This window comes from Coregonus lavaretus (assembly GCF_964263955.1).
Source record: "Coregonus lavaretus genome assembly, chromosome: 27".
Lineage (NCBI taxonomy): Eukaryota > Metazoa > Chordata > Actinopteri > Salmoniformes > Salmonidae > Coregonus > Coregonus lavaretus.
The window spans coordinates 44,532,549-44,559,888 of record NC_140014.1 but is presented as its reverse complement, the minus strand read 5'-3'; the positions used below and the strand labels follow the sequence as shown (position 1 = coordinate 44,559,888).

Here is a 27,340-nt window from a genome sequence, read left to right as displayed (position 1 = left end):
TGGTCCTTTTTGGTGTAGTGATTAATATGTTTTATAAGTAACTGGTCAGTGTACTTGGTCCGGGTATTTCCGGTCAGTGTACTTGTGGATGGTTACATTGAACACAGAGTCAGATGGATAGGTTATATTGATTTTAATTAGATTTAAAGTTAATTATCTTATTCACATGATTGATTGATTGATTAACGTACAGTATATGTTTGATTGATTCATGTATATGATTGATTGATGGATTAATGTGTACGATTAATTTATTAATGTATATGATTGATTGATCGATCGATTGATTATTGTATACGATTGATCGACATTGATCTAAACAATGATCAGCACAAATGTTGATACACCAATCTATAAAATCTAGAACGCAGATGATCTTGTTAATTTCCAGTCAACATTGTCATTCATCTTGTTCCTGAGGTGAACGGTCTGTTTCTCCTTCCAGTGTCTGTAAAGTAGATTTCAATTTGACTTACTGTATCATAATCACATTATTGATTCATTTATTTATTGATTGATTGATCTAAAGAATGGACATCATATAAAGACATGAAATAACCAAAAAATAACAGTTCCATTCACCGATCTACGAAATGTTTCCCTCATCCTCCATCTTTGATAGAATCTTGTCCCGGAGGTACAGGGCCCGTTCCTCCTCTCTGTCTCTGTAGAAGGAGGAGCAGATCTTCCTCCTGATCCTCCTGGAGAACACCTGACATAATAAGGTAATAATATGATACATGGAATTTAGCAGAAGCTTTTCTCCAACAGACAGTCTCAAATGGGTGGCAGCAGGAATAATAACCTCTCACCTCTCACCTCTCACAGAATGATACCCACAACAACCTCTCACCTCTCCCAGAATGATACCCACAACAACCTCTCACCTCTCCCAGAATGATGCACACAACAACCTCTCACCTCTCCCAGAATGATACCCACAACAACCTCTCACGTCTCACCTCTCCCAGAATGATACCCACAACAACCTCTCACCTCTCACAGAAGGATACCCACAACAACCTCTCACCTCTCACCTCTCCCAGAATGATACCCACAACAACCTCTCACCTCTCCCAGAATGATACCCACAACAACCTCTCACCTCTCACTTCTCACCTCTCCCAGAAGGATGCCCACAACAACCTCTCACCTCTCCCAGAACGATACCCACAACAACCTCTCACCTCTCACAGAAGGATACCCACAACAACCTCTCACCTCTCACCTCTCCCAGAAGGATACCCACAACAACCTCTCACCTCTCACTTCTCACCTCTCCCAGAATGATACCCACAACAACCTCTCACCTCTCCCAGAATGATACCCACAACAACCTCTCACCTCTCACTTCTCACCTCTCCCAGAAGGATACCCACAACAACCTCTCACCTCTCACTTCTCACCTCTCCCAGAATGATACCCACAACAACCTCTCACCTCTCCCAGAACGATACCCACAACAACCTCTCACCTCTCCCAGAAGGATACCCACAACAACCTCTCACCTCTCACCTCTCCCAGAAGGATACCCACAACAACCTCTCACCTCTCACCTCTCACCTCTCCCAGAAGGATACCCACAACAACCTCTCACCTCTCACCTCTCCCAGAATGATACCCACAACAACCTCTCACCTCTCACCTCTCACCTCTCCCAGAAGGATACCCACAACAACCTCTCACCTCTCACCTCTCCCAGAAGGATACCCACAACAACCTCTCACCTCTCACCTCTCACCTCTCCCAGAAGGATACCCACAACAACCTCTCACCTCTCACTTCTCACCTCTCCCAGAAGGATACCCACAACAACCTCTCACCTCTCACTTCTCACCTCTCCCAGAAGGATACCCACAACAACCTCTCACCTCTCACTTCTCACCTCTCCCAGAAGGATACCCACAACAACCTCTCACCTCTCACTTCTCACCTCTCCCAGAAGGATACCCACAACAACCTCTCACCTCTCACTTCTCACCTCTCCCAGAAGGATACCCACAACAACCTCTCACCTCTCACTTCTCACCTCTCCCAGAAGGATACCCACAACAACCTCTCACTTCTCACCTCTCCCAGAAGGATACCCACAACAACCTCTCACCTCTCACTTCTCACCTCTCCCAGAAGGATACCCACAACAACCTCTCACCTCTCACCTCTCACCTCTCCCAGAAGGATACCCACAACAACCTCTCACCTCTCACTTCTCACCTCTCCCAGAAGGATACCCACAACAACCTCTCACCTCTCCCAGAAGGATACCCACAACAACGTTGCCTACTGAGCTACATCTCTCACCTCTCCCAGAATCATGACCAGGGCAGTGAGGAAGAGGGCTGCGGTGGTTGAGAGGACTGACGGGTCTGGGGGGGACAGGTGGCCCACGCAGTCCGAGGGCAACAGCTGGATCACGTAGGGATACTTTTTCGTCATTTCAGCTACAGGGATGATAACAGCGACTGCAATCTAAAGAGAGAGACATGGAGGAGCTTTGTGGATGGTAACACAGCTGATACTGTTGATACAGGTCATGTAACCAGGCCATGTAACCAGGCCATGTAACCAGGTCATGTAACCAGGTCATGTAACCAGGTCATGTAACCAGGTCATGTAACCAGGTCATGTAACCAGGCCATGTAACCAGGTCATGTAACCAGGTCATGTAACCAGGCCATGTAACCAGGCCATGTAACCAGGCCATGTAACCAGGCCATGTAACCAGGCCATGTAACCAGGTCATGTAACCAGGTCATGTAACCAGGTCATGTAACCAGGCCATGTAACCAGGCCATGTAACCAGGCCATGTAACCAGGCCATGTAACCAGGCCATGTAACCAGGTCATGTAACCAGGTCATGTAACCAGGTCATGTAACCAGGCCATGTAACCAGGCCATGTAACCAGGTCATGTAACCAGGCCATGTAACCAGGTACTATATAGATCTAGAGATTTTCATTGAGGCTGGCATAAGACTTGAAGGTTTTGTTATATTTCTCAAGTTGTGATTGAATATCAAAATAAAATAAAATTGTATTTGTAAACAACAGGTATAGACTAACAGTGAAATGCTTACTAACTGGCCTTTCCCAACAATGCAGAGAGAAAAATAGAGAAATAATAGAAAAATAACAACACGAGGAATAAATCCACAATGAGTAACGATAACTTGGCTCTAAACATGGGTTACCAGGACCAGTAGCAGTACCGAGTCGATGTGCAGGGGTACGAGGTAATTGAGGTAGATACATGTATGTACATATAGGTAGGGATAAAGTGACTAGGCAACAGTAGCAGCAGCGTATGTGATGAGTCAAAAGGGTAAATGCAGATTGTCTGGGTAGCTATTGGTTAACTGTTTAACTAACTATTTTAGTCGTCTTATGGCTTGGGGGTAGAAGCTGTTCAGGGTCCTTTTGGTTCCAGACTTGGTGCATCGATACCACTTGCCGTGCGGTAGCAGAGAGAACAGTCTATGACTTGGGTGGCTGGAGTCTTTGACAATTTTTAGGGCTTTCCTCTGACAGCGCCCGGTATAGAGGTCCTGGATGGCAGGAAGCTTGGCCCCAGTGTGATGGTGCAGCTCTATAACTTTTTTGAGGATCTGACGGCCCTGGCACCACACGGCCAGGTCTCTGACCTCCTCACTATAGGCTGTCTCGTCGTTGTCGGGGATCAGGCCTACCACTGTTGTGTCATCGGCAATCTTAATGATGGTGTTGGAGTCGTGGCTCGCCATGCAGTCATGAGTGAACAGGGAGTACAGGAGGGGACTGAGCACGCACCCCTGAGGGGCCCCCGTATTGAGGAACAGCGTGGTGGATGTGTTGTTACCTACCCTTACCACCTGGGGGCGGCCCGTCAGGAAATCCAGGATCCAGTTGCAGAGGGAGGTGTTTAGTCCCAGGGTCCTAAGCTTAGTGATGAGCTTTGAGGGCACTATGGTGTTGAACGCTGAGCTGTAGTCAATGAATAGCATTCTCACATAGGTGTTCCTTTTGTCCAGGTGTGAAAGGGCAGTGTGGAGCGCAATAGAGATTGCATCATCTGTGGATCTGTTGGGGCGATATGCAAATTGGAGTGGGTCTAGTGTTTCTGGGATAATGGTGTTGATGTGAGCCATGACCAGCCTTTCAAAGCATTTCATAGCTACAGATGTGAGTGCTACGAGGTGATAGTAATTTAGATAGGTTACCTTGATGTTCTTGGGCACAGGGACTACGGTGGTCTGCTTGAAACATGTAGATATTACAGACTCGGACAGGGAGAGGTTGAAAATGTCAGTGAAGACACTTGCCAGTTGGTCAGCGCATGCTCTGAGTACACGTCCTGGTAATCCATCTGGCCCTATGAATGTTAACCTGTTTAAAGGTCTTACTCACATCGGCTACAGAGAGCGTGATCACCCAGTCGTCCGGAACAGTTGGTGCTCTCAATCATGGTTCAGTGTTGTTTGCCTCGAAGCGAGCATAAAAGGCATTTAGCTCATCTGGTAGGCTCGCGCCACTGGGCAGCTCACGGCTGGATTTCTCTTTGTAATCCGTGATAGTTTGCAAGCCCTGCCACATCCGACGAACATCAGAGCCGGCATAGTAGGATTCGATCTTCGATCTCGTCTGAGGTCATAGAAGGATTTCTTATAGGTGTCCGGATTAGTGTCTCGCTCCTTGAAAGCGGCAGCTCGAGCCTTTAGCTCAGTGCAGATGTTGCCTGTAATCCATGGCTTCTGGTTGGAATATGTACGTACGGTCAAAAGCATTGACACACTTCTTATTGTTTTAACTCTGTACTCCAGTGGTCACCAACCGATCGATCACCAAACATTTCTGTAAAAAACAACAATGATAAAGCCTTGCATTCCTATTGTTTTATTGCCGTAGGTTCACTTGATTCAGCAGCCATAGCGCCGGGAAGGCAACGTGTTCCCATTTTTAACCATTTCATGTTTCTGAAGGTAGAACTCGGCCTACCCGGCAGGCCCAGAGAGCAAATCAAGTGCCGCTGGCCAATCAGATCAATCATCTCCGATCACTGTGTCAGTTTTCTAGAGCCATAGACTGTAAAAGGAAACATTGAACACACAGCAAAGTTGATACTGTGATATTTCAAAATGTTTAAAATCATGAGTACAGAGAGACATTAATACAGAAAAGAGCTGCTGTATTTTGTAATTAAGTTTAGGTTTAAATTGTTATTCAGTACTGTCAACAATTTGTTCAACATTTTTATAAGCCATAAAATGTGCGTTCTCCCTACTTTCACTCACGCTACAGCCCTGCAGCTGCAATGAATGAGTATAGCAACGTTTTGAGTTGTTATTATTAGCGGCTTGTGTCTTTTTTTTTTTATATCGAGGAATATTTCACTTTCTCTGGTCATAGGAGTAACAAGGTGAATTGGTGCATGAGGCAGAAGTAATGCAGTAACGAGTGGCACCATCAGCTGGATGGTTTATGCAGCAGAGGGAGGGAGAGCAGAGGGACAGCCTCACCGCTGTTCCCCCTCCCTCCCCTCAGACTGACCATCAGATGCAGGCCATCAGTCCAGTAAAAAAAAAAGCAAATGATTTTTCTCAATCAGCTGTGCCTCACAAGTAGCACAACACATTGTCTATTACCAGTGTGATCATATACCATGCATATCGGGTGAACAGTTTAGAAATTACAGCACTTTTTGTACATAGTCCCCCAATTTTAGGCGACCAAAAGTATTCACTTACTGTATATGTGTATTATTAAAGTAGTCAAAAGTTTAGTATTTAGTCCCATGTTCCTAGCACGCAATGATTACATCAAGCTTGTGACTACAAACTTGTTGGATGCATTTGCTGTTTGTTTTGATATTTTGGGGGGTTGGACTCACTTTTATTGTAAATAAGAATAGAGTATGTTTCTAAACATTTCTACATTATTTAATGTGGATGCTACCACGATTACGGCCAGTCCTGAATTAATCGTGAATAATGATGAATGAGAAAAGTTACAGACGCATAAATATCATACCCCCAAGATATGCTAACCTCTCACCATTACAATAACAGGTGAGGTTAGCATTTTATATCATACCCCCCAAGATATGCTAACCTCTCACCATTACAATAACAGGGGAGGTTAGGGGGGTTTTGATATTTGTGCGTCTGTAACTTTCTCACTCATCATTATTTACGATTCATTCAGGACTATCCGTAATCGTGGTAGCATCCGTATCGATTCATTCAGGACTATCCGTAATCGTGGTAGCATCCGTATCGATTCATTCAGGACTATCCGTAGTATGAGCTCTTCACTGGTTCTTCCTGTTTGAGTTTTTGCTGCTTGTAAACAGGAATTAGGAAGATAGAGTTATTGTCAGATTTGCCAAATGGAGAGCGAGGGACAGCTTTGCATGCGTCTCTCTGTGTGGAGTAATGGTGATCTAGTTGCACAAGTGACATGCTGGTCAAAATTAGAGGGCGGATTTCAGTTTCCCTGCATTAATATCACCGGCCACTAGTAGTGCCACCTTTGGATGAGCATTTTCTTGTTTGCTTATGGCCTTATACAGCTCATTGAGTGCGGTCTTAGTGCCAGCATCGGTTTGTGGTGGTAAAGAGACAGCTAAATATAGATGAAAACTATCTTGGTAAATACATTTTTACACTACATTTTAGTCATTTAGCAGACGCTCTTATCCAGAGCGACTTACAGTTAGTGAATTTTTTTATTTTTTTTTATACTGGCCCCCCGTGGGAATCGAACCCACAACCCTGGCGTTGCAAACGCCATGCTCTATCAACTGAGCTACATCCCTGCCGGCCATTCCCTCCCCTACCCTGGGCCAATTGTGCACCGCCCATGAGTCTCCCGGTCGCGGCCGGCTACGACAGAGCCTGGATTCGAACCAGGATCTCTAGTGGCACAGTTAGCACTGCGATGCATAGTGCCTTAGACCACTGCCCCACTCAGGAGGCTAGTGTGGTCTGCAGCTTGTCATGAGATATTCTAACTCCCTTAACATTGAATCTACTGTATCACCTTCAGATGGAGTGAGATGGTAGTTCTGATTGAATATATTGACCTTCAGATGGAGTGAGATGGTAGTTCTGATTGAATCTACTGACCTTCAGATGGAGTGAGATGGTAGTTCTGATTGAATCTACTGTATCACCTTCAGATGGAGTGAGATGGTAGTTCTGATTGAATATACTGACCTTCAGATGGAGTGAGATGGTAGTTCTGATTGAATCTACTGTATCACCTTCAGATGGAGTGAGATGGTAGTTCCTCCGACGAACCATCAAACAGGCAAAGAGTCAATACAGGTCTAAGATTGAATCATACTACACTGGCTCTGACGCTCGTCGGATGTGGCAGGGCTTGAAAACTATTACAGACTACAAAGGGAAGCACAGCCGCGAGCTGCCCAGTGACACAAGCCTACCAGACGAGCTAAACCACTTCTATGCTCGCTTCGAGGCAAGCAACACTGAAGCATGCATGAGAGCACCAGCTGTTCCGGATGACTATGTGATCACGCTCTCCGTAGCCGATGTGAGTAAGACTTTTAAGCAGGTCAACATTCACAAGGCTGCAGGGCCAGACGGATTACCAGGACGTGTACTCCGAGCATGTGCTGACCAACTGGCAAGTGTCTTCACTGACATTTTCAACATGTCCCTGACTGAGTCTGTAATACCAACATGTTTCAAGCAGACCACCATAGTCCCCGTACCCAAGAACTCTAAGATAACCTGCCTAAATGACTACCGACCCGTAGCACTGACGTCTGTAGCCATGAAGTGCTTTGAAAGACTGGTCATGGCTCACATCAACAGCATAATCCCAGAAACCCTAGACCCACTCCAATTTGCATACCGCCCCAACAGATCCACAGATGATGCAATCTCTATCGCACTCCACACTGCCCTTTCCCACCTGGACAAGAGGAACACCTACGTGAGAATGCTATTCATTGACTACAGCTCAGCATTCAACACCATAGTGCCCTCTAAGCTCATCACTAAGCTAAGGATCCTGGGACTAAACACCTCCCTCTGCAACTGGATCCTGGACTTCCTGACGGGCCGCCCCCAGGTGGTAAGGGTAGGTAACAACACATCTGCCACACTGATCCTCAACACGGGGGCCCCTCAGGGGTGCGTGCTCAGTCCCCTCCTGTACTCTCTGTTCACCCATGACTGCATGGCCAGGCACGACCCCAACACCATCATTAAGTTTGCCGACGACACAACAGTGGTAGGCCTGATCACCGACAACGATGAAACAGCCTATAGGGAGGAGGTCAGAGATCTGGCCGTGTGGTGCCAGGACAACAACCTCTCCCTCAACGTGACCAAGACAAAGGAGATGATTGTGGACTACAGGAAAAAAAAGAGGACTGAGCACGCCCCCATTCTCATCGACGGGGCTGTAGTGGAACAGGTTGAGAGCTTCAAGTTCCTTGGTGTCCACATCACCAACGAACTATCATGGTCCAAACACACCAAGACAGTCGTGAAGAGGGCACGACAAAGCCTATTCCCCCTCAGGAGACTAAAAAGATTTGGCATGGGTCCTCAGATCATCAAAAAATTCTACAGCTGCACCATCGAGAGCATCCTGACTGGTTGCATCACCGCCTGGTATGGCAACTGCTTGGCCTCTGACCGCAAGGCACTACAGAGGGTAGTGCGTACGGCCCAGTACATCACTGGGGCAAAGCTCCCTGCCATCCAGGACCTCTATACCAGGCGGTGTCAGAGGAAGGCCCTCAAAATTGTCAAAGACTCCAGCCACCCTAGTCATAGACTGTTCTCTCTGCTACCGCACGGCAAGCGGTACCGGAGTGCCAAATCTAGGTCCAAAAGACTTCTCAACAGCTTCTACCCCCAAGCCATAAGACTCCTGAACAGCTAATCATGGCTACCCGGACTATTTGCACTGCCCCCCCACCCCATCCTTTTTACGCTGCTGCTACTCTGTTAAGTATTTATGCATAGTCACTTTAACTCTGCCCACATGTACATATTACCTCTACTACCTCAACTAGCCGGTGCCCCCGCACATTGACTCTGCAACGGTACCCCCCTGTATATATAGCCTCCCTACTGTCACTTTATTTTACTGTATATATAGCCTCCCTATTGTCACTTTATTTTACCTCTGCTCTTTTTTTCTCAACACTTTTTTTGTTGTTGTTTTATTCTTACTTTTTTTGTTTAAAATAAATGCACTGTTGGTTAAGGGCTGTAAGTAAGCATTTCACTGTAATGTCTGCACCTGTTGTATTCGGCGCATGTGACCAATAAAATTTGATTTGATTTGATTTGATTTGAATATATTGACCTTCAGATGGAGTGAGATGGTAGTTCTGATTGAATCTACTGTATCACCTTCAGATGGAGTGAGATGGTAGTTCTGATTGAATATATTGACCTTCAGATGGAGTGAGATGGTAGTTCTGATTGAATATATTGACCTTCAGATGGAGTGAGATGGTAGTTCTGATTGAATATATTGACCTTCAGATGGAGTGAGATGGTAGTTCTGATTGAATCTACTGACCTTCAGATGGAGTGAGATGGTAGTTCTGATTGAATAGTCCCATGTAGCTCAGTTGGTAGAGCATGGCGCTCGCAACGCCAGGGTTGTGGGTTCGTTTCCCACGGGGGGCCAGTATGAAAAATGTATGCACTCACTAACTGTAAGTCGCTCTGGATAAGAGCGTCTGCTAAATGACTTAAACGTAAATGAATATACTGACCCACAGATGGAGTGAGATGGCAGTGTGCACCCCAGGAATGTCCTGTGCCCAGCTCAGAAGCGTCTGCAAGACAGAGTAGATGAGATGGTCGAGCCCTAGGATCAGGGCACACACCAGGCAGTAGAAGCCCAGGATGGTGCCTTGCCACAGGCATTGTCTCAGCTCCCTCTGTGTCATCCTCCAGCCCCTGGTCCTCACCAGCCTCTTCCTGTAATCAATCAATCAAATGTACTTTATAAAGCCCTTTTTACATAAGCAGTTGGCACAAAGTGCTCTACAGATACCCAGGCTGGACCTGAAGAGGTCCAGGCTGGAAGGAAGAAACCTAGAGAGGAACCAGGCTCAGGCGGGTGGCCAGTCCTCTCTGTGGCCGTACTGGGTAGAGATTGAGAGTACATGTGACCATTAAGGCCAGATTGTTTCCCACCTGTAGGCCTCTGGGAGCTCCTCCACCCCCCGGGCCCTCAGTAACTCCTGTAGCCGGACCGTCTGACACACATTGTCATGCTTTAGGTCTGTGAGATACCTGAGGAAAAGAAGAGACCCTGCTCAACTCTAACTCCTCTTGTCTAGACAAGTAAAAAAAGGATGCTTGGAACCAGAAATCGATCACATCAAATATATTTTATAAATCCTTTTTTACATCAGCAGTTGTCACAAAGTGCTTTACAGACCTATGCCCAAAAGAGCAAGCCTCCCTAGAAGAAGGGGACCTTGGTAGGCAGGAACCTAGAAAGAAACCTAGAGAGGAACCAGGCTCAGGGGGGTGGCCAGTCCTCTTTAGGCTGTATGGGGTAGATTACCTGACCAGGTAACTGACAGAGCTCCCCAGCAGCATCAAGATGAAGAAGGGGGCGATGACCTTCTGGGCCACGTGGGCTGTGACTTCCACAGTATCCTGGGTAACAGAGTAAAGAATGTGCCTAAAGCTCACGCCACAGTTGGCTCAAAATGTCTCCAAAAGATTCCCATTTGGTTTTCAAGGAGGTCGGTCACGTGTGTTCGCGATCAGAGGACCACTGGTGAAGTGAAGCTGTTGGCAGCACACTGATGTTGGTTTCACCTGCAGCAGAATCGCGTTATTGAAAAAAACGAAGGCTGTTCTTAGGGCAGGCCTGCTTGTGACTAGATACTGTATGTTCAAATCGCATCGGGATCTTTTTTAGTTAACTCTGACAATAACCCTTTTCCTAACCTCAACCTAATTCTCCTAACCTGCTACGTTAATTATCCTAACCTTCTTTGTAAGTTCTCCTAACCTGCTATAAAAAGTCACTTCTGCTGTACTCCATCTAGTCAAAACCGGCAGGCCTGCCCGCAGAACTGGTTCCGAACCGGCAGGCCTGCCCGCAGAACAGGTTCCGAACCGGCAGGCCTGCCCGCAGAACAGGTTCCGAACCGGCAGGCCTGCCCGCAGAACAGGTTCCGAACCGGCAGGCCTGCCCGCAGAACAACGTGAGTTTCCAATAACACGATACACCTTACCTGCATGGCTGTGAACTGAGCCTTCAGTCTGGCCAGGGCGGGTCTGTTACCACTAAACATCTCCTGGAAATTCAATTTCAGATCGATATGGTCGCTGTTCACAATGTCCGGTAGGGTTCTGAAGAAACCCTTCATGTCCTGTATCCAGGATGGCAGGATTCTCTCGGCGGTACTGTGGGAGGTATTTAAAAGTGTGTTACCCAGAGTCACATTTATTTATTTTCCATGATATAGCACACAATATTTTACATAGAGCTGGTTCTTAAAGAGTTTAGTCTGCTTCTTGATTAAATAATGTCTGGGGATGTCACGACTTCCTCCGAAGCTGCCTCCCCTCCTTGTTCGGGCAGGCTTCGTCACCGGCCTTCTAGCCACTGCCGCTCCATATCTCATCATTCCATTAGTCTTGTCTTGTCAATTACACACACCTGGTTCATATTCCCCTCATTAGACCGCGACTGGGAGACCCATGGGACGGCGCACAATTGGCCCAGGGTATGGGAGGGAATGGCCGGCAGGGATGTAGCTCAGTTGGTAGAGCATGGCATTTGCAATGCTAGGGTTGTGAGTTCGATTCCCATGAGGGGCTAGTATGATTTTTTTATTTTTTATAATAATGTTACCTGTAAGCAGTACTCTGGATAAGAGTGTCTAAATGACTAAAATGTAAAATGTTGTCCCCAAACAATAAAGAAGAACTATTACTCCTTCAGGACCTTGTTTAATCTGGTAAATTCCAATGTGTTGTTTTCCATCATAGCCAGAAGAGGCTGGGTCGGTGCTAAAAATATGGATGCATTCATCTCGTTAGTGTGCTTGGGGTGTCCTCTTGTGGTCCTCTGTAGCTCAGCTGGTAGAGCACAACGCTTGTAACGCCAGGGTAGTGGGTTCGATCCCCGGGACCCACCCATACGTAAAAATTTATGCACACATGACTGTAAGTCGCTTTGGATAAAAGCATCTGCTAAATGGCATATTAGTAGTAGTATTATTATTATTATTACTATTACTATTACTATTACTATTATTATTATTATTATTGTTATTATTATTATTATTATTATTATTGTATTAGTATTAGTATTAGTATTATTATTATTATTATTATTAGTAGTATTAGTATTATTATTATTATTTGAACCACGTCCGCCTGCTGTACTGGTGCTTGTTGCCTCTCTAACATCAACTTTCAGTTAATAAATTCCTCAACATCACATGTAGGAGTGTGTCTGAGACAAATGTCAACAACAAAAAAAGGTCTACCAAATCAAAAACCTGATAAAAATGAATTGATATAAATGCTATAAGTACAGAAATGGTTTGCTCAGTGGGAAATTAATATCCAACTTGTCAGTGACAACTGTGTGGAGTTTGGCGTTGGTGATAGCAAAACATGTAATTCATTATATCTACATGTTTGTGAGAGTCTCAGATTTTCATAGATAGCTTTTAACAGTTTCAAACCATTCGGACTCTACACATGTTTTATAAAAAGACCCGGCCCCGTGCCCCTTCGGGTCCCCCGCTCTAGCTCAGCCCTCGTTAATCACACAGCCTAGTTGGTATCAACAGACCCGTCGCCAGACCTCAGTCTTAAGGGGGGCATATGAAATGCATGGGAGGGCAGGGCACAATATTATTAGCCTACAGTATGTATATTTAATTATAAATTCCCTCAAGTGGGGGGGGGGGGCACAAGCATTTTTGGGGGCGGGCCCGGCCCCCTATGGCCCGCCCATAGCGACGGCTGTGGGTATCAATAGATGCAGAAGAAATAGACGACTCCAATGGTACCAGCCAGAAGTCTGTCGCTCAAACACACAATGTTTAAATGGGGTCAGAAGTCCAAAACACTTCCATTAATATGAACATTGGTAATTGTAGTCCTATAACTAAACTACAAAGTCAGGTCCTACACATACTCTTCGCGTCCTTTTTGTCCTCGTCTCCTTCTCAAAACCCATTGGAGGAGAGGGTCAGAGGGGAGGGGAGCCCTTGATCGTGTCAACAGAGTGACTCACCTGTGGGAGGAGCACTTGATCATGTCAACGGAGCAGATAATCTGTGGGAGCAGTGGCTCACCTGTGGGAAGAGCACTTGATCATGTCAACGGAGCGGCTCAAGTTCCTGGTCATGTTGGGGATGCAGCTGGTTACCACGATTACCAGGGCGGTGGAGATGAGGATCTTCCTGCCCTGTTTGTAGGGTTGTAACGATGAAACCAGGGAGTACCGCCGTACCAGGAAGTACCACGGCAAGGAAACAAAACATGAAGACAGCCCTACTATTAGAAACACTACTAGTCTATCACAGTGTTCAACAAATGTATATTTGAGATTCTTCAAATAGCCACCCTTTGCCTTGATGACAGCTTTGCAGACTCATGGCATTCTCTTAACCAGCTTCACGAGGTAGTCACCTGGAATGCATTTCAATTAACAGATGTTGATGTTAACTTCTTAAAAGTAAATTTGTGGAATTTCCTTCCTTCTTAATGCATTTGAGCCAATCAGTTGTGTTGTGACAAGGTAGGGGGGGGTATACAGAAGATAGCCCTATTTGGTAAAATACCAAGTCCATATTATGGCAAGAACTAGAGCAGGGGTGTCAAACTCATTTTAGCTCAGGGGCCACATGGAGGAAAATCTATTCCCAAGTGGGCCGGACCGGAAAAATCATGGTATATATAACTTAAAAACAACAACTTCAGATTGTTTTCTTTGTTTTAATACGATCAACATACAACATAAAGCTGGAGCCTGAGGACAGTGTGTCCAAAATAGCACAACATCACTATTAATCATAAAACACGTCAAGTTTATTTGAAAATTCTAAAGAAAAAGAACACACAAACACACAATGCCTCAGTGATTAACAGAACTGTTTCACAGATCACAGAACTATATCAGGGTGTCATTTCTCAGGCAGAAATGTAGATAAAAATAATGAAATCCTGTTCCCCAAACAAGTGCAAGAACCACAGAGTCAAGAATAGGTTAAATATACAAATAAAATAAAATCAATTAAAAACAATAGCACATCAACATAAAAACATATAAACATAAAGCTGGAGCCCGAGGACAGTGTCCAAAAGCACAACATCACTATTAATCATAAAACACCTCAAGTTATTTGAAAGTTCTGAGGACAAAGAACACACAAACACACAATGCCTCAGTGATTAACAGAACTGTTTCACAGATCACAGAACTATATCAGGGTGTCATTTCTCAGGCAGAAATGTAGATAAAAATAATGAAATCCTGTTCCCCAAACAAGTGCAAGAACCACAGAGTCAAGAATAGGTTAAATATACAAATAAAATAAAATCAATTAAAAACAATAGCACATCAACATAAAAACATATAAACATAAATCTGAAAGCGTTGCTCAAACTCCCGTAACAGTCCCGTTATTTTATCTTTGAACCGCTTCATGTCTGCCACATGTTGGGTCGCGCACACATTTTTCAGACAGGGGAAGTGAGCTGCATCACCACCGGGAAGTTGCGTCTCCCACAATGACAGCTTCAACTTGAAAGAACGTATGCTGTCATAATACTGCGTGACAACTTTGTTGCGCCCTTGCAGCTGTTTGTTCAAGTTATTCAGGTGCTCTGTAACATCCACCATAAATGCAAGGTCCTGCATCCATTCTGCGGAATGAAATTCTAACACTGGTTTGCCCTTTTCTTCCATGAACTGTTCAATTTCTTCTCGTAAATCAAAGAAACGCCTCAGCACAGCACCTCGGCTTAACCATCTTACCTCAGTGTGGTATGGCAGGCCATAGATGAGGTCTTTCTCTCCGAGAAGGCTGTCAAACTGATGGTGATTCAGGCTTCTGGATCGGATGAAATTAACAGTTTGGATGACCACCTTCATGACGTTATCCATCTTTAATGACTTGCAACACAAAGCCTCCTGGTGCAAAATACAGTGAAAAGTCAAAAAATCACGTCCTCCATTTGCAGATTGCACTTTCTCTCTGAACTTTGTCACAACGCCTGCTTTTTTCCCGATCATTGAGGGCACACCATCTGTAGCCAGGCTGACACTGCGGGACCAGTCCACTCCGACCCTGTCCAGCGCGCCGACGAGTGCGGTAAAAATATCAGCTGCTGTCGTTGTATCTGTCATCGGCACCAACTCCACGAACTCCTCGGTGACGGTCAATGTGTCATCAACTCCGCGGATGAAAATGGCCAGTTGTGCAACATCTGTAATGTCCGTGCTTTCATCAATTGCAACCGAAAACGCAATAAATGACTTTACTTTTTGCTTCAACTGGCTGTCCAAATCCACTGAAAGATCGGAAATCCTGTCTGCAACTGTGTTTCTTGTCAGGCTGATATTTGCAAAAGCCTGCCGCTTTTCAGGGCACACAATCTCCGCTGCCTTCATCATGCATGTTTTGACAAATTCACCCTCACTAAATGGTTTTGAAGCCACTGCGATTTCATTAGCAATGAGGTAGCTAGCTTTCACTGCAGCGTCACTGATGTCTCGGCTGTGAGTAAACACAGACTGCTGTTTCTTCAGACCTGCCAACAGTTCATTCACCTTCTCTCATCTCCGCTGTCCTTGAAAGTTGTCATATTTGTCGGCATGAAGACTCACATAGTGGCGACGAAGGTTATATTCTTTCAGCATAAATAGGATGACCATTTTTCTTGGAACACTCTGCACTCTGCGTCCACTTTTCTATTTTTTGACAGAGACATATTGGGGCAATGAGGGTGCCAAATCACATAATGTTAAAAGTAGAAGCCGTAATAAATATCGCGGGCAAAACAAAGTAGCTCATTGGCTGCACGTGCTTGACCTACTTGCTCTGCCCCGGTATAAACAGTTTGCTTGCTTAACACAATTGCTATTGCGCCATCCAGTGGACCCAATTGGAACAGCAGTTTATTTTATTGAAAAATTGCAGCGCATTTTTATACTTTACAAAATTATTATTAATTTTTTTGTATTTTTTTTGTATTTTTATTTTTTTCAAAATCATCTCGCAGGCCGGATTAAACCCGTTTGTGGGCCTAATCCGGCCCGCGGGCCGGACTTTTGACACCCCTGAACTAGAGGATACGTTTATTACCAGCCTCAGAAATTGCAACCTAAATAAATCAAATCAAATCAAATTGTATTTGTCACATACACGTGTTTAGCAGATGTTATTGCAGGTGTAGCGAAATGCTTGTGATTCTAGCTCCGACAGTGCAGTAATATCTAACAAGTAATATCTAACAATTTCACAACATATACCCAATGCACACAAATCATGCTAGTTAACAGTCTGATGGCCTTGAGATAGAAGCTGTTTTTCAGTCTCTCTGCCCCAGCTTTGATGCACCTGTACTGACCTCGCCTTCTGGATGATAGCGGGGTGAACAGGCAGTGGCTCGGGTGGTTGATGTCCTTGATGATCTTTTTGGCCTTCCTGTGACATCGGGTGCTGTAGGTGTCCTGGAGGGCGGGTAGTTTGCCCCAGGTAATGTGTTGGGCAGACCGCACCACCCTCTGGAGAGCCCTGCGGTTATGGGCGGTACAGTTGCCGTACCAGGCGGTGATACAGCCCGACAGGATGCTCTAAATTGTGCATCTGTAAAAGTTTGTGAGGGTTTTAGGTGCCAAGCCAAATTTCTTCAGCCTCCTGAGGTTGAAGATGCTCTGTTGCGCCTTCTTCACCACACTGTCTACGTGGGTGGACCATTTCAGTTTGTCAGTGATGTGCACGCCAAGGAACTTGAAGCTTTCCACCTTCTCCACTGCGGTCCCGTCGATGTGGATAGGGGGGTGCACCCTCTGCTGTTTCCTGAAGTCCACGATCATCTCCTTTGTTTTGTTGATTTTGAGTGAGAAGTTATTTTCCTGGCACCACACTCCCAGAGCCCTCACCTCCTCCCTGTAGGCTGTCTCATCATTGTTGGTAATCAGGCCTACTACTGTTGTGTCGTCTGCAAACTTGATGATTGAGTTAGAGGCGTGCTTGGCCATGCAGTCAAGGGTGAACAGGGAGTACAGGAGGGGGCTGAGCACGCACCCTTGTGGGGCCCCAGTGTTGAGGATCAGCGAAGTGGAGATGTTGTTTCCTACCTTCACCACCTGGGGGCGGCCCGTCAGGAAGTCCAGGACCCAGTTGCACAGGCCGGGGTTCAGACCCAGGACCCCGAGCTTAATGATGAGCTTGGAAGGTACTATGGTGTTGAATGCTGAGCTGTAGTCAATGAACAGCATTCTTACATACAGTTGAAGTCGGAAGTTTACATACACTTCGGTTGGAGTCATTAAAACTCGTTTTTCAACCACTCCACAAATTTCTTGTTAACAAACTATGGTTTTGGCAAGTTGGTTAGGACATCTACTTTGTGCATGACACAAGTAATTTTTCCAGCAATTGTTTACAGACAGATTGTTTCACTTATAATTCACTGTATCACAATTCCAGTAGGTCAGAAGTTTACATACACTAAGTTGACTGTGCCTTTAAACAGCTTGGAAAATTACAGAAAAGAATGTCATGGCTTTAGAAGCTTCTGATAGGCTAATTGACATCATTTGAGTCAATTGGAGGTGTACCTGTGGATGTATTTCAAGGCCTACCTTCAAACTCAGTGCCTCTTTGCTTGACATCATGGGAAAATCAAAATAAATCAGCCAATAGTAGACCTCCACAAGTCTGGTTCATCCTTGGGAGCAATTTCCAAACGCCTGAAGGTGCCACGTTCATCTGTACAAACAATAGTATGCAAGTATAAACACCATGGGACCATACAGCCGTCATACCGCTCAGGAAGGAGACGCATTCTGTCTCCTAGAGATGAACGTACTTTGGTGCGAAAAGTGCAAATCAATCCCAGAACAACAGCAAAGGACCGTGTGAAGATGCTGGAGGAAACAGGTACAAAAGTATCTATATCCACAGTAAAACTAGTCCTATATCGACATAACCTGAAAGGCCGCTCAGCAAGGAAGAAACCACTGCTCCAAAACCGCCATTAAGCCAGACTACGGTTTGCAACTGCACATGGGGACAAAGATCGTACTTTTTGGAGAAATGTTCTCTGGTCTGATGAAACAAAAATAGAACTGTTTGGCCATAATGACCATCATTATGTTTGGAGGAAAAAGGGGGTTGCTTGCAAGCCGAAGAACACCATCCCAACCGTGAAGCACGGGGGTGGCAGCATCATGCTGTGGGGGTGCTTTGCTGCAGAAGGGATTGGTGCACTTCACAAAATAGATGGCATCATGAGGAAGGAAAATGATGTGGATATATTGAAGCAACATCTCAAAACATCAGTCAGGAAGTTAAAGCCTGGTCGCAAATGGGTCTTCCAAATGGACAATGACCCCAAGCATACTTCCAAAGTTGTGGCAAAATGGCTTAAGGACAACAAATTCAAGGTATTGGAGTGACCATCACAAAGCCCTGACCTCAATCCTATAGAACATTTGTGGGAAGAACTGAAAAAGCGTGTGCGAGCAAGGAGGCCTACAAACCTGACTCAGTTACACCAGCTCTGTCAGGAGGAATGGGCCAATATTCACCCAACTTATTGTGGGAAGCTTGTGGAAGGCTACCCGAAATGTTGAACCAAGTTAAACAATTTAAAGGCAATGCTACCAAATACTAATTGAGTGTATGTAAACTTCTGACCCACTGGGAATGTGATGAAAAAAATAAAAGCTGAAATAAATCATTCTCTCTACTATTATTCTGACATTTCACATTCTTAAAATAAAGTGGTGATCCTAACTGACCTAAGACAGGGGATGTTTACTTGGATTAAATGTCAGGAATTGTGAAAAACTGAGTTTAAATGTATTTGGCTAAGGTGTATGTAAACTTCCAACTTCAACTGTAGGTATTCCTCTTGTCCAGGTGGGATAGGGCAGTGTGCAGTTTGATGCCGATTGCATCGTCTGTGGATCTATTGGGGTGGTAAGCAAATTGAAGTGGGTCTAGGGTGACAGGTAAGGTAGAAGTGATATGATCCTTGACTAGTCTCTCAAAGCACTTCATGATGACAGAGGTGAGTGCTACGGGGCAATAGTCATTTAGTTCAGTTACTTTTGCTTTCTTGGGTACAGGAACAATGGTGGCCATCTTGAAGTATGTGGGGACACCAGACTGGGATAGGGAGAGATTGAATATGTCCATAAACACACCAGCCAGCTGGTCTGAACATGCTCTGAGGACGGGGCTAGGGATGCTGTCTGGGCCGGCAGCCTTGCGGGGGTTAACATAACGTTCACGGAGAAGGAGAGACCACAGTCCTTGGTAGTGGGCCGCGTCAGTGGCACTGTGTTATCCTCAAAGCGGGCGAAGAAGGTGTTTAGCTTGTCTGGAAGCGAGACGTCGGTGTCAGCGGTGTAGCTGGTTTTCCTTTTGTAGTCCGTGATTGTCTGTAGACCCTGCCACATACGTCTCGTGTCTGAGCCGTTGAATTGCGACTCCACTTTGTCTCTGTACTGACGTTTTGCCAGTTTAATTGCCTTGCGGAGTGAGTAGCTACACTGTTTGTATTCTGCCATATTCCCAGTCACCTCCAATTTGGACTCCAGACCAAAGGATACATTTCCACTGGCCTAATGTCCATTGCTCGTGTTACTTTTTATTTTTTATTTTTTATTTTTTATTTGTATTTATTTATTTATTATTATTATTATTATTATTATTATTATTATTATTAATTTTTTCTGTAGACATATACATACACATACATATCCTTAAAAAAATATATATATATATATTCCCCTTTATTACTTTCCAACCCCACCACCCTTTCCCTACTTGGAGTAAACTAGTGAACAACAATGCTTAGGCCTCTACTTCCAGCTTATACATACTATCTACATTTTATGGACACAGTCAATTTTACAATAATTATATTTTGTTTGTTTTTACTCCTGAACTTCCTCTACCCTCAACCTCTCCGATCGTTTTCATGATGTCCATCCGGTTTGCTTCTATATGCCATATCTTTCTAACTGTGCTCTTTCACAAAAGCTCCCAACCTACAACCTATATACTTATTATGGACACAGTATGCTTACATTATTAGTTATCTTGTTATTACTTGTTGTTAGTTGTTATTAGTCCCATCCTTCAATTCCTTTCAACACCTCCCATCTATCTTTTAACACCATCCATATAGGATTTCTATTTGCCATATATATTTCAACTGTACTGTGATGTCTTACAAAAGTTCTGAACCTTTCTATTCTCATTGTTTCTACAGATTGTGAATTGAAAATAAACATTTTTGCTAAAAGTATTATTATGTTATTGATCGATTGACTATGACTTTTCAGATCACCCAATAATGCTATCTGCAAGGTTAGCTCCAGGTAAATATTGCAATCCTTTAGCCATTCCTGGACCTGTGTCCAAAAACAAGCTACAAATGGACAGTACCAAAACAAATGATCTAATGATTCTGTCTCTTCGCAGCAAAATCTGCAGAGCTGGGAAGATTGTATCCCCCATATAAATAACATTCTATTGGTAGCAAGAATTTTATATAATAATTTAAATTGAATTATTCTATGTTTTGAATCCGGTGTCGTTTTGCGTATCAGTTCATAAACACTATGCCATGGGATCGGTACGTCAAAAATCTCTTCCCAACTATTTTGCAATCTATATGGGACGGCTGTCAATCCTTTGGTCCTTAAATGAAACTGATATACTTTTTTATTTATCACAGTTTTCCTTAACCAATTATGTTCTTTAATGCAAAGCCGACAGACAAACTTTCTCCCCCTTCCACTTTCCTCTTCCATTTTTGCGGTAAGGCTGCAATTATTTGGTTGTAATTTTGGGTAGAGCAGACATTTCCATATGTTTTTGTTAGCTGCATAACTCCACCAGTCCTACCGATGATATCATTTATGAAGATTATACCTTTTTTTTTTTTTTTTGTAAAAAAAAAAGGGTTTTTGTCAATTAGTATATTTGAGTTTAACCACAATATTTGTTGCATTATTTGTTCTGTCGTTTCTGGAGGATTAAATTGAAATTGCAACAAACTTTCTATGGCTTGTTTTAGACATAGTGATATTTGGGAGATTATTTCCTTTTCAAATAACTGAAAGTGAGAGGTTGTAATCTGAATAAAGGGAAAAGGGACATTCTTGAACATTGGGTGAGACAATCTTACTCATTTGCTAGAGAACCAGTTCGGATTTAAGTATAACTTTTGTATGACTGAAGCTTTAAGTGATAGGTCTAATGCTTTAATATTTAATAATTTCTATCCTCCGAATTCATATTAATTATAGAAATAGGCCCGTTTAATTTTGTCTGGCTTGCTGTTCCAAATAAAATGGAATATTTTTTTCTCATATAATTTAATAAAACTGTTCGCTAGGTGTAGGAAAGACCATAAGCAAATAGGTAAACTGGGATAATACTAAAGAGTTAATCAGGGTGATTTTTTCACAAATTGACAGGTGTTTCCCTTTCCATGGTAGCAAGATCTTATCTATTTTTGCTAACTTTCTATTAAAATGTATTGGAGTGAGATCATTTATTTCATATGTATTCCGAGTATATCCACATCACCATAAGACCATTTTATTGGTAAACTACATGTAATATAAAAATTATATTTTATAGTGATCCAATACGTAATATAATACATTTGTCATCATGTGGTTGTAATCCAGAGAGGTTAGAAAATGTATCTAGATCCTCTATGAGGCTGGGGAGGGATTCTAGTTGTGGACTTAAAAGAAAACATGAATCATCAGCGTACAATGACACCTTTGTTTTTAAGCCCTGGATTTCTAATCCCCTGATATTATTGTTGGATCTGATTTTAATAGCTAACATCTCGATGGCCACAATAAATAGATATGCCGATAGTGGACAACCTTGTTTCACTCCTCTTGACGGTTTAAAACTTTCTGAGAAATAGCCATTATTTACTATTTTACACCTAGGGTTACTATACATGATTTTGACCCATTTTATAAGAGATTCTCCAAAATTGAAATGCTCCAGGCATTTATATATAAACCCCAGTCGTACTTTATCAAATGCCTTTTCGAAGTCTGCTATGAATAGCAGGCCTGGTTTCCCAGATTTTCCATAGTGTTCTATTGTTTCCAATACTTGCCTTATATTATCTCCAATGTATCTTCCATGTAAAAAACCTGTCTGATTAGAATGAATAATATCCGACAATACCTTTTTAATTCTATGCGCTATACATTTTGCTAGAATTTTTGCATCACAACACTGATGTGTAAGGGGCCTCCAATTTTTTTAATGGACTGGATCTTTATATTTTCCACTTGTATCCTGTTTCAGTAATAATGAGATAAGACCTTCTTCTTGAGTGTCAGATAATCTACCATTTACATAGGAGTGGTTAAAACATGCTAATAACGGTCCTCTTAGTATATCAAAAAAGGTTTGGTATACCTCGACTGGTATGCCATCCAACCCTGGAGTTTTCCCGGACTTCAAGTCTTTAATTGCATCCAGAAGTTCCTCCTCTGTAATTTCACCTTCACATGAGTCTTTCTGTATGGCTGTTAATGTTAAATTATCAATTTTAAAAAATCTCAACAATTAGCTTCAGTTAGAGAAGATGGAGGCAACTGAAACGAAAACATATGCTGAAAGTACTTTGTTTCCTCCTTCAAAATATAATTTGGTGAATGTTGCTCGTGTTTCTTGGCCCAAGCAGGTCTCTTCTTCTTATTGGTGTCATTTAGTAGTGGTTTCCTTGCAGCAATTCGACCATGAAGGCGAATTGAACTCTGGTTCACAGAGTTCAAGTCACAGACACATCTCAACATCAACTGTTCAGAGGGGACTGTGTGAATCAGGAATTCATGGTCGAATTGCTGCAAAGAAACCACTACTAAAGGACACCAATAATAAGAAGAGACCTGCTTGGGCCAAGAAACACGAGCAATGGACATTAGACCGGTGGAAATGTATCCTTTGGTCTGGAGTCCAAATTGGAGATTGATGGTTCCAACTGCCGTGTCTTTGTGAGACGCTGTGTGGGTGAACGGATGATCTCTGCATGTGTAGTTCCCACCGTAAAGCATGGAGGAGGAGGTGTTATGGTGTGGGGGTGCTTTTCTGGTGAAACTGTCTGTGATTTATTTAGAATTCAAGACACACTTAACCAGCATGGCTATCACAGCATTCTGCAGTGATACGCCATCCCATCTGGTTTGGGCTTAGTGGGACTATCATTTCTTTTTCAACAGGACAATGACCCAACACACATTCAGGCTGTGTAAGGGCTATTTTACCATGGAGATGGAGAGTGATGGAGTGCTGCATCAGATGACCTGGCCTCCACAATCCCCTGACCTCAACCCAATTGAGATGGTTTGGGATTAGTCAGACTGCATAGAGAAGGAAAAGCAGCCAACAAGTGCTTAGCATATGTGGGAACTCCTTCAAGACTGTTGGAAAAGCATTCCAGGTGAAGCTGATTGAGAGAATGCCAAGAGTGTGCAAAGCTGTCATCAAGGCAAAGGGTGGCTATTTGAAGATTCTCAAATATAAAATAGATTTTGATTTGTTTAACACTTTTTTGTTTACTACATGATTCCACATGTGTTATTTCATTGTTTTGATGTCTTAACTATTATTCTACAATGTAAAAATAGTAAAAATAAAGAAGAACCCTTCAATGAGTAGGTGTGTCCAAACCTTGGACTGGTAGTATATAAGGAATGTATATGTTAGGGGTCAAGGAAGTGGAAAGAGGAACTAGGTGTGTGGAAAGTTACTGAGTGCAAGTTACTGTGAGCGAAAAGTCCTGTTGACTAAGGTGAACAGGAGATCACTGATAAACATCACTGAGCAGTGACTGTATAAAGAGGAACTGCTTTAGGCAGTATCTGCAAACAGATACCAGTTCTGAGAAGTTACACACCTAATCGGATTTAAGTATAACTTTTGTATGACTGAAGCTTTTAGTGATAGGTCTAATGCTTTAATATTTAATAATTTCTATCCTCCGAATTCATATTAATTATAGAAATAGGCCCGTTTAATTTTGTCTGGCTTGCTGTTCCAAATAAAATGGAATATTTTTTTCTCATATAATTTAATAAAACTGTTCGCTAGGTGTAGGAAAGACCATAAGCAAATAGGTAAACTGGGATAATACTAAAGAGTTAATCAGGGTGATTTTTTCACAAATTGACAGGTGTTTCCCTTTCCATGGTAGCAAGATCTTATCTATTTTTGCTAACTTTCTATTAAAATGTATTGGAGTGAGATCATTTATTTCATATGTATTCCGAGTATATCCACATCACCATAAGACCATTTTATTGGTAAACTACATGTAATATAAAAATTATATTTTATAGTGATCCAATACGTAATATAATACATTTGTCATCATGTGGTTGTAATCCAGAGAGGTTAGAAAATGTATCTAGATCCTCTATGAGGCTGGGGAGGGATTCTAGTTGTGGACTTAAAAGAAAACATGAATCATCAGCGTACAATGACACCTTTGTTTTTAAGCCCTGGATTTCTAATCCCCTGATATTATTGTTGGATCTGATTTTAATAGCTAACATCTCGATGGCCACAATAAATAGATATGCCGATAGTGGACAACCTTGTTTCACTCCTCTTGACAGTTTAAAACTCTCTGAGAAATAGCCATTATTTACTATTTTACACCTAGGGTTACTATACATGATTTTGACCCATTTTATAAGAGATTCTCCAAAATTGAAATGCTCCAGGCATTTATATATAAACCCCAGTCGTACTTTATCAAATGCCTTTTCGAAGTCTGCTATGAATAGCAGGCCTGGTTTCCCAGATTTTCCATAGTGTTCTATTGTTTCCAATACTTGCCTTATATTATCTCCAATGTATCTTCCATGTAAAAAACCTGTCTGATTAGAATGAATAATATCCGACAATACCTTTTTAATTCTATGCGCTATACATTTTGCTAGAATTTTTGCATCACAACACTGATGTGTAAGGGGCCTCCAATTTTTTTAATGGATTTTGATTTGTTTAACACTTTTTTGTTTACTACATGATTCCACATGTGTTATTTCATTGTTTTGATGTCTTAACTATTATTCTACAATGTAAAAATAGTAAAAATAAAGAAGAACCCTTCAATGAGTAGGTGTGTCCAAACCTTGGACTGGTAGTATATAAGGAATGTATATGTTAGGGGTCAAGGAAGTGGAAAGAGGAACTAGGTGTGTGGAAAGTTACTGAGTGCAAGTTACTGTGAGCGAAAAGTCCTGTTGACTAAGGTGAACAGGAGATCACTGATAAACATCACTGAGCAGTGACTGTATAAAGAGGAACTGCTTTAGGCAGTATCTGCAAACAGATACCAGTTCTGAGAAGTTACACACCTAATCTCATCATGACATATAAATGACTGTTTGATCATGTGCAAAAATGTATTTGCAGCTGTATGACACAGTGGGTTGAATAAACCTTTTTGTTTGTTCGGAACCTAACAAAACAAACAGCCCTATCTTATGTTGTTTGCTATGAGCCACATTTGTTTATTTTCCAAGTTTTATCACACACTATTTTACATAAAGCAGGTTTTTAAAGGATTAAAGAGTTTAGTCTGCTTCGTGCTTTCTTTTTTTTGGCATGAAAAAAGGAGCATCATGATAGTGAGACCTGATTTCCGGGAATCTTCCAACTGTGATTTCTAGAAAACCTTGGGTATTTTGTGAAAGTTATCCAGAAATGTGAAACCCTAGTGACAATGCTACCTGTTTGATGCCCAGGGAGGGGACTGAGATAGAGAGGACACAGCGGACGGGGTGGAGGAAGAAGAGCAGCAGGACTGTTACACAGCCCCAGGTGCAGGCGATCACCATGGACGGAAAGGGCTGGTAGTTCAGACTGTAGACCATCCACACATGCAGAAGACCTCCTATCGCTGCACCGATGATGAGACAGAAACAGAACAGGATGAAGACCTCTAACATGTTCCCCGGGGAAGGTTTGGAATATACATCCCAATGGAACTTCAAGCTGGAGGATAGCCTTCTTTGAAAAGATGATCTATAGATAAAAAAAAAACATATATATTTTTGTAATTTCGTTGACCATCTTCTTGGACAGTGTTCTCCGATCCTGGTCTTTAAATCAGATGTGATATTATGGTATTACATAACATAATGGGGGGAGGGGGGGGGGGGGGGGGGGTGAGCCAACACACTCTACCAGGATATACTTCCACACTCTATCCCCTAGGGGGCAGGACTAACCGGGTCAAGGGCTGAGGGGGCAGGACTAACCGGGTCAAGGGCTGAGGGGGCAGGACTAACCGGGTCAAGGGCTGAGGGGGCAGGACTAACCGGGTCAAGGGCTGAGGGGGCAGGACTAACCGGGTCAAGGGCTGAGGGGGCAGGACTAACCGGGTCAAGGGCTGAGGGGGCAGGACTAACCGGGTCAAGGGCTGAGGGGGCAGGACTAACCGGGTCAAGGGCTGAGGGGGCAGGACTAACCAGGTCAAGGGCTGGCAGCACTAACCGGGTCAAGGGCTGAGGGGGCAGGACTAACCGGGTCAAGGGCTGAGGTGGCAGGACTAACCGGGTCAAGGGCTGAGGTGGCAGGACTAACCGGGTCAAGGGCTGAGGGGGCAGGACTAACCGGGTCAAGGGCTGAGGGGGCAGGACTAACCGGGTCAAGGGCTGAGGGGGCAGGACTAACCGGGTCAAGGGCTGAGGGGGCAGGACTAACCGGGTCAAGGGCTGAGGTGGCAGGACTAACCGGGTCAAGGGCTGAGGGGGCAGGACTAACCGGGTCAAGGGCTGAGGGGGCAGGACTAACCGGGTCAAGGGCTGAGGGGGCAGGACTAACCGGGTCAAGGGCTGAGGGGGCAGGACTAACCGGGTCAAGGGCTGGCAGCACTAACCGGGTCAAGGGCTGAGGGGGCAGCACTAATCGGGTCAAGGGCTGAGGTGGCAGGACTAACCGGGTCAAGGGCTGAGGGGGCAGGACTAACCGGGTCAAGGGCTGAGGGGGCAGGACTAACCGGGTCAAGGGCTGAGGGGGCAGGACTAACCGGGTCAAGGGCTGAGGGGGCAGGACTAACCGGGTCAAGGGCTGGCAGCACTAACC

The 27,340-nt window shown here is 43.7% G+C and overlaps 1 protein-coding gene across 1 annotated transcript; it reads right to left on the bottom strand.

The window, feature by feature from the left end:
- Window positions 1-246: 246 nt before the first annotated feature.
- On the bottom strand, window positions 247-26,202 carry LOC311103033 (osteoclast stimulatory transmembrane protein-like; the record flags this gene model as incomplete). The annotated part of the gene is made up of 9 exons (XM_084144525.1): window positions 247-448; window positions 583-712; window positions 2,302-2,462; window positions 9,739-9,950; window positions 10,170-10,268; window positions 10,546-10,640; window positions 11,228-11,399; window positions 13,310-13,422; window positions 25,984-26,202. 8 exons carry the CDS (start codon window positions 26,200-26,202, stop codon window positions 587-589), a joined length of 1,197 nt encoding a protein of 398 aa, XP_084000651.1. The 3' UTR covers window positions 247-448; window positions 583-586.
- Between the last annotated feature and the right edge of the window lie 1,138 nt (window positions 26,203-27,340).